Source organism: Aquarana catesbeiana, linkage group LG01, assembly GCF_042186555.1.
Source record: "Aquarana catesbeiana isolate 2022-GZ linkage group LG01, ASM4218655v1, whole genome shotgun sequence".
Taxonomy (NCBI): domain Eukaryota; kingdom Metazoa; phylum Chordata; class Amphibia; order Anura; family Ranidae; genus Aquarana; species Aquarana catesbeiana.
In genome coordinates this window covers 507,610,453-507,619,321 of record NC_133324.1, presented here as the reverse complement: position 1 = coordinate 507,619,321, position 8,869 = coordinate 507,610,453, and the positions used below count along the sequence as shown (strand labels likewise).

At 42.8% G+C, this 8,869-nt stretch overlaps 1 protein-coding gene across 1 annotated transcript in view; it reads left to right on the top strand.

Annotated features, from left to right (window-relative positions):
- The first annotated feature begins 2,092 nt into the window (after positions 1-2,092).
- The window catches only part of LOC141103761 (cocaine- and amphetamine-regulated transcript protein-like), a 45,319-nt gene continuing 38,542 nt past the window's right edge, over positions 2,093-8,869 (top strand). The window contains exon 1 of the mRNA XM_073593735.1: positions 2,093-2,281. Within this exon, the coding sequence (XP_073449836.1) occupies positions 2,150-2,281 (132 nt within the window). The 5' untranslated portion in view covers positions 2,093-2,149. The remainder of the gene's footprint in view (positions 2,282-8,869) is intronic.

Sequence of the window (8,869 nt, the reverse complement as noted above, 5' to 3'; positions counted from 1 at the left end):
TGATGCCACATTTGTGAGACTTTTACACAGCATGGCCACATACAGAGGCCCAACATGCAGGGAGCACCATCAGGCGTTCTAGGAGCATAAATTACACATATAATTTCTTGACTTTGAAGGCCCTGGAGCACCAGGACAATGGAAACGCCCCAAAAATGACACCATTTTGGAAAGAAAACAACCCAATGTATAATCTATGAGGCATATCGAGTCTTTTGAACATGTCATTTTTTTTCTACAAGTTTTTGGAAAATGTGTAACGAAAATGAAAACGCATTTTTTTTTTTACACAAAGTTGTCCATTTATACAATATTTCTAACACATAGCATGTACATACCAAAAATTACACCCCAAAATAGATTCTCCTACTCCTCCTGAGTATGGCGATACCACATGTGGGAGACTTTTACTCAGCCTGGCCACATAGAGAGGCCCAACATGCAGGGAGCAACATCAGGTGTTCTAGGGGCATAAATGTCAAATCTAATTTGACTACGTATTACACTTTTGTGAGGCACTCTAGTGGCATGGATGTGGCATGGATGAGAACTGATGTGGCATGGATGAGCATGAATGGGGATGGATGAGCCGTGGATGGGGATGGCTGAGTATGGATGGGATGACTGAGCATGAATGAGTATGGCTGGGTACGTCTGGGTACGGCTGAGTACGGCTGAGCATGGATGGGATGGCTGGGTACGGCTGGGTATTGCTGGGTATGACTGGGTATGGCTGGGGGTGGATGGGATGGCTGAGCATGGATGGATGGATGTGTATTGCTGAGTATGGATGGATGGCTGAGTATTTCTGATTAGGGATGGATGGCTGAGCATGGATGGATGAGTATTGCTGAGTATGGATAGATGGATGAGTATTGCTGAGAATGGATGGATGGATGAGTATCGATGGATGGATGAGTATTGCTGATTAGGGATGGATGGCTGAGCATGGATGGATGGATGAGGCTGGAATTGTCACATATCAGCGCTGTGGAAACTACAAATCCAGCCCACAGCGCTGCTGCACCTGATCTCTCCCCTCTTCACTCACACTGTACCAAACGGTACAGAGAGGGGAGTGAGGAACCGGATATGATGCCGGTTTCTTTACAAGTGATCGCTCCATCATTTGACGGAGCGATCACGTGGTAAATGGCCGCTATCAGCGCCCATTTACTGTGATCCGTGAGGACCTGGCGGTCACGGATATTCCCGGGTGCGCGATTCTGGGAGGACGTCAATGTACGCCCTCCCAGAGATATCGAGCCGCGCTGTAGACATCATTTGGCTATGGCGCGGTCGTTAAGTGGTTAAACAGTATAGGCACTGATTATTAATGTTTTACATAGCTTTACCTGCAAAAGGGGCCAGATTAGGTGATCTAGCGGGACTTCATTTTCTGACTACAGTACACTTCCTCAGTGGCTCATTGTTCTGTGGGGTACATAAAAAATATGTTGACAAAATAATTTCTTGTTTCTAACGACAATCAATCAATCAATATAGCAAAAACTATAGTTGGAAATATATTTATTGCTATAGGATGTGTATGCTACAACATTTTTCATACCCAAGTCTTGGAGCTTGCAGGTCCTGGCTCTGTGGTAGCAGCTGGCACTTGTGTAATACATTCACTCAAATAGTTGAATAAGAGCCATAACCCTAACATTGTATATGCACAAATTTCTCATTACCGTTTTCCAATATTGCTTTCTCTAAAATAGGATGTTTTTCATTTTTGTTAACTTTGTATGTAATTTTAGTTGGTGTGTTTCTCATTAGAGAATGTGATCTGTCTGTCTCGTGGAGAGCTTGTCTGGCAACAGCTAAAAAAATATCAAAGTTTACAATGCTTACAAAATCTCCCAGTTCTTAATCTGATGTGATTCCCAAGAGCATGGCTGCAATGATCTCTATTAAAGTAATGTAATATATATTTCAGCTGTTCACTGTAAAAGTCAAAGGGTTAATAGGAAAACGTGAGTGTCAGGAAAACGGGTGATGTCTGCAAACAGTAAACATGAACACATCCTTGGATGGAGAAACAGGACTGACGTCTGTATAAGTGGAATAGTTTAGAGGTGAGGTATAAAAGTGCGTATCAGGACCACAGACAGTTCAGTAAAGAAGCATTCTCAACATCAGCACCATGGTGAGCTGCCGCCTACCTCTTGTCTTCGTCTCTGTTTATCTTTTCTTACTCCTTGTATATGGCGATGAGACAGTTGGGATCAGGTCTGCAGAGACCACTGATAACAGCAGCCAAGAGGAAAAAGAACTGGTAAGGATGTTTTTTTTTGTCTGTTTAAATATTGGCTGAGATAAAATACTAAAATTTAGGAGGGTTTTTTACTTTAAAGTAAACACTATGTTTGCCTATAATTTCTTATTTCTAGATTTCCTGTAGGTCATTAATTAAGAATATTGAATTATATTGCGGTGAACAATAGCAGCCTACATGTTTTTCTTAGTATAGATAACCTTTTATTGTTTTAGGAGGAGTAGGGTCCCCTCCTATCTTGACATTTTTTTATATACAGTATATGCATCAGCAAGAATTGTCATATGGTTGCCTGTGTTGTCTTCCTAATTTGTTTAATGTGGTTATAAAGGCAGAAGGTTTTTATCTTAATGCATTCTATGCAATTAGATAAAAAAACCTTCTGTGTGCAGCAGCCCCCCTAATACTTACCTGAGCCTCATCTCGACCCAGCAATGTTGCATGAGAGTCTTGGCTGCTCGGGATTCTCCCTCCTCATTGGCTGAGACAACAGTGGGGTGCCATTGGCTCCCGCTGCTGTCAAAGTGAGTGAGCCAATGAGTCATGGCTCTGTGTCTAAATGGACACACCGAGCAGTGGCACGGCTTGGCATGGCAAGCAAGCTGCTTGCTGTGGGGGTACTCAGCAGGAGGGAGGAGCCAGGAGCACGGACGAAGGGACCCGAGAAGAGGAGGATCGGCTCTGCGCAAAACCACTACACAGAGCAGGTAAGTATAACATGTTTGCTATTTTTAAATGAAAAATGTTAGATTTTTTTTTTTTATCACTTTAAATTAATATCTGTTGGTACATGGAGGGTCTCAATCAGGGGTCCACATTATATTTTGTCAATGAAAACAGTTATTTTCTTGATGAGAACAAAACTAGTACAAAATAATACTTCCCTGTTTTTCTCTGGCTACCTTTATCAAATCGATCACCATTGTTCCCCCCAATGGACAGCAAATTAAAAGGTTATATACAGTGGCTCTCAAACATTTGCATAGCCTTTGAGAAGTAGTAATATACAGTGTGTACCATTTTTAAAGAAAACATGAGTGAGCAGGCAAAACACATTTCTTTTATTTCTTATGGGATTCATATTCAACTGTAGATCATAACAAAACAGCACAATCCTAAAACAAAACATACCAGCAAAGAAGCAAATTAAATGACCCCTGTTCAAAAGTCTGCATACCCTTAGTCTTATTGACCCCTTTAGCATCAATGACAGCATGCAATCTTTTGTAATAGTTGTCTTTGAGGACCTGAATTCTTGCAGGTGATATTTTGTCTTTGGCAAAATGCCTTCAGGTCTTGCAAAGTATTTGGTTTTCTTGCATGAACCACATGTTTTAAGATCTACCAAGAGTGGCTTGATGATTTTAAGGTCAGGAGACTGTGATGGCCACTCCAAAACCATCACCTTTTTCTTTAACCACTGGAGGGTCAACTTGGCCTTGTGCTTAGGGTTATTGTCATTCTGGAAAGTCCAAGAACATCCCATGTGCAGCTTTCGTGCAGAAGGATGCTAATTGTATGTCAGCATTTTCTGAGAACATGCTGCATTCATCTTGCCATGAATTTTTACAAGATTCCATGTGCCTTTAGAGCTCGCACACCCCTAAAACATCAGTGAGCCACCACTATGCTTCACGGTGGGGTCAGTATTCTTGTTGCTATAGGCCTTGTTGACCCCTCTCCAAACATAGCACTTATGGTTGTGACCATAAAGCTCTATTTTGGTCTAGTCACTACAGATTACAGTGGGCCAGGCGTGTCAAGGTGTTGTCGGGCATATGTAACCGGGCTTTTTTTGTGGCATTAGTGCAGTAAAGGTTTCTTTCTGGAAACTCAACCATAGAGCTCATTTTTATTCAAGTATCATTGTATTGTGCTCCTTGAAACAACCACATTGTTTTTTTCTAGAGCAGCCTGTATTTTTTCTGAGGTTACCTGTAGATTTCTCTTTGTATCCTGAGCAATTCTTCTGGTGTCAAGATATCCCCAAATTTCCCGCTTAATAAGTGATTGAACAGTGCTGACTGACATATTTAAGGCTTTGAATATCTTTTTATATTCTTTTCCATCTTTATAAAGTTCCATTACCTTGTTATGCAGATATTTTGACAGTTCTTTTCTGGTCCCCATGGCTCAACATCTAGCCTGCTCAGTGCATCCACATAAGTGCTAACAAACTCATTGGGGTTGACTTACTAAAACTGGAGAGTGCAAAATCTGGTGCAGCTCTGCACAGAAAGCAATTAGCTTCCAGGTTTTTGTCAAATCCTTAAGTGTTACTAAACCCAGGACCCTGCATTCACTATATCTGGTTTCCCACAGTACACAGGACATGGAAATGCAATTATTTTAGTAAATATAAACTGCTAAATACCTTTTCTCATCAGCAGTATATAGCAGTCTTGTAACTTCTATCGGTGTCTGGCCAAGGTTCCACAGTGAGTATAACAAGCTTGCTTTACTACAAATACAGACTGATTTTACGGTTGTTGGTTAAGTAAAACTTTAATTGAACAAGTTAAAAGCTGATTGGTTACCATGAACAGCTGCACCAGATTTTGCACTCTCTAATTTTAATAAATCAATCCCAATGACTATTGGCCCACGTTCACATCGGGCCGATTTGGCATGCGATTTGACATGTCAAACCGCATGCCAAATCAGTGGCTAGTCAAATCGAAGTTGGAATGCATTGCCGGTTTGAAATCGTGCGAGTTTAGCTGAACTTGCACGATTTCTAACCCACATTATTGTGAACCTGGGCTTATACACAGACCCTAATTGCAATTTAAAAAGCCACAGAAATGAACCTTTAATTGCTATTTTAACCTGTGTGTGTCACCTTGTGTGTCTGTACCAAGGCCAAACATTCCAGGGTATGTAAACTTTTGATCAGGGCCATTTGGGTGATTTCTAGAGCCAACCAACTATGTGATAATAATAAGCTTCACATGATCACTATCCTTAAATAAAAGACAGTTTTTTTGGCATGATCAGTCATATTTTCAGTATCCATGCCAAAATTTCATGATTTCTGCCAGGGTATGCAAACTTTTGAGCACAACTGTAGCACATATGGTTACAACCCATTGTGGTTGGAGAGCTGGAGTATATTCCAAACATTTGCCTGTTCAATGTTCTGGCATGCAATGGGTCATGTAAATTTAAATAAAGCTTTATTAAGTAGAACTAGCCAGAGAAAGTGTATGTGAACTCCAACAATGAACTTCTCTTGTATGCACTCTTTGGTCTGAAACATATACCATTGAATACTGGTTGGTATATTTGTTAAATAGGTGCAAAAAGTACCTATTGACCTTACCAGAAATTCAGTGTTGTTCTGTGTTCTTTGCACTTCGCAGGCTTATCTCAAACAATATTTTCAGCCATGCTCAGCTCACTTCTGTGAAATACAGACCACATCCCTACAGTGTTATGGATTTGAGGACAAGCAGAAGTGTTCTGTATTTTTTAACACACTTCATGTCCAAGTGTGATCTTATTTAGTAATCCATAACTTCCTGTGCTCTCTGCTATTTACAGTTAGCATTGTTCCCTGTTCTTTCTGTAGATAAAATGTTATAGAGCAGTGTTTCTCAACTAGGGAGCTGTCTGGGTTGCCCTGGGGTACTGCGAACACAGGACCCAGTTTTCCCAGAGGGGCTCTTATGTAGAGGGGGCCTCTGATGTGAAGGGAGGAATCTTATGTGATGGGGGACCTGATGTGAAGGGGGACTGTCCCAGGCTCAGATTTCCCACTGATAAGTAATATTTACATTTTTTCTCAATGGGTGCCTTGAAATTTTGCATAGCTTGAGGCTGGGTTCACACCTATGGAGCCGGTTCACATATCTCCATTGCGGCTCCGGTGCAAATTTGCACAAAGGTCCTGGGCGTCTTTTGGTCTGTTTATAGGTCCGAATTAAGCCCAAAATTCACCCTGAAATCGGACCTAAAACGGTGAATGGAGACGCACTGGACCCCTGCTGTGAGCCACATGCAGCAATAGAGTAAACCCAGTCTTAAAGGGTGCCGTGACTGAAAACTGATTGAGAAATGCTGTATAGAGATAAGTAACGAGAAGACTTGTCCTAACACTCTTCATGTCCTAGAGTAAGGTTGCCACCTTTTCTTCAAGCCAAACCCGAACACTTTAAGGACGCACGTAATTTTTTATTTTGTAGTATACACTATAGGATTGTAAAATACCTGGGACACCTTTCTGTGCTCCAAGGAGAGTAGTAATGCAGTTAACATAGCATGCCACAGTGAACAGTGGGTGTGGTCAAACTGCGTTAACTGTTGGAGGGGCATAAAGGTTCATGGTTAAATAAAACAAAAGCATTCCTTTACCTATAAAATATGCCAGGATTGCTGTTCCACAAGTAAGAGTGTCACAGACATGTATAAACCTCAGCACAATAATTCTGAGGTTGGGGGACAGTAAAACCATGTGGTTGAACAGCCTTTTTACTATCTCTATCTACTCCCACTTTAGCTGCAGAGGCAGCAGCCAGGGTTGTATAAATGCTGTGGCAGGAAGTATACCTCCATGTGAATGGGGCTGTCCTGCATCTGCCGTGCAACCGCGTACATTGCACTTGGTTGCGGCAAGGTAATGCTACATACATACACAAACACACGCATATAAACATACAAACACTCACGTACATACACACACATACATATACTGTTGAGCAGGGAATTAGAAGAGTGACACAAGACATTTGTCTTAGGAAGGGGGGAAAAGTATAAATCTGGCCTTGTCAGTGGGCAAACTCACAGATTTTCTGTGAATTTCAGCACCCTCATGCAAGCCTGGGCTGCGTCATGCAGCCAACAACACCTGGGTGAATCCATGTCGCCAGCAACACCTGGGCACCTTTATATCACCAAAACATGGGCACCTTTATATCACCAACACCTTGGCATCAGTACCTCACTTATCAGACCTGGAGACACCTATACATCGTTATCAGAGCAATGGAAGCCTGGACTTAACATAGTACAGAGCAGGCTGTCCTGGGCATGGTTCCTGTCTGTCACCTCTGGGCTCTGCAAGTCTGGTAGCCTCACTTGGTGCAGAGCACTGATGCCAGTTGGTTCTGTCATTGATCTGCTTGCTGACATCTCCTTTCAGCGTCTCTTCTGCCTCCAATAGGTTTCTCCCAGCACAGACAACCAGGAGCTCGGCTCCCTGTTTGAACTGTACAGTGCGTCCAGCATCCCCATGCCCAGGCTCCTCGCTCATCCAGGCTCTGCCTCCGCCACTGCCAGCGGGATTTAGCCACCTCCTGGTTGATGTAGGACCCAGCTCACCGCCGAAGCTGCTCCTTCTGCCTGCTGTAATCGAGCTCCCGCTCAGCTGGTATACAATTCGGCAGAGCAGTTGGAGCTTAGTGTGATCTCCATTCTGAACCAAGATGAAATGGCAACCCGGCTGAGAAAAGCTACTGTAGTAGATATTTAGAGTATTGTTTAACGTGTCCGGGTCTTAGGCAGACTGAGACCCGGACACACGATTGAGAACCCGGACTGTCCTGGTGAATACCGGACAGGTGGCAACCCTATCCTAGAGTGACAATGCTGCACCTCCATAGATACAGTACAGTGAGTAAGCTTTGTCACATTAGGACAAAAAAATGAAAAAGGAAAATAAGACTGGAACAAGAATAATAATGCAGTCACTACATTAAAAGTGGTAGTAAAGGCTCCATCTGAATTTTAACCTACAGGTAGGCTTGTAATAAAGCTTACCTGTAGGTTAAATTCATATTTCCTCAACGTGCACCGTTTAGGAGATATTCTAGTAAGCAGCAGCTGGCGACGTCACCGGCAGATGTGCTCTGAAGGAACGTTATACCTGTGCCACGGCTATGACTCCTGCGCGCATGCACAGAAGAGACGTCCTCGCGGCTCGGTCATTCAAGCTGCTACAGCCGGCGAGCCCGGAAGGCAGACCAAGTGAAGATGGAAGCCTCTGCTGCAGTGACAGCGCACTGCTGAAGTGCTTCATTTCTAGGTAAGTCTTTCATAATGTGCTAATATGCGATGCATACTAGCACATTATGCCTTTCCCTTGCAGGGAGAATTTTTTTTTTCTTTCTTATTCAACATTTTGCTATCGCTTTAAGGACTGGTAAGCTACAGTATATTACATTTTTTGTTCTTGTGTTTAAGGGAAGGGCTATTTGCTATTTTCTTTGAGTGTAACAGGAAAAAAAAGAAGCAAGCGATCTCTCTGTGTCAGGAGGACCATCTTTAAAAGATTGTAACCCCAGATGCAGTCCTCCTGTCCAGCTGCAGATGTTGGGCAGAAGGATTGGTGGTGTGAGTTGCCAGGCTGGAGATAGTAGTGCTTGTGAAAGCTGCAGGATGGACCAGGGGGAAAAGGGGTAGGGAGATGGTGTGAGCTGAGTATGGGTGTTGTGAATGGCGCATGGTAACAGCACAATATTATTACCTTTCTGCTACTACAGATAATGTGCCAGCTATTGGTGCCATTTTGGGTTATCCAAAAGATTCCACTCTACCTAACCTGCAGTAATCTTAGCAGATGCTGGCAATGACCAGCACAGAAAGTCTTTT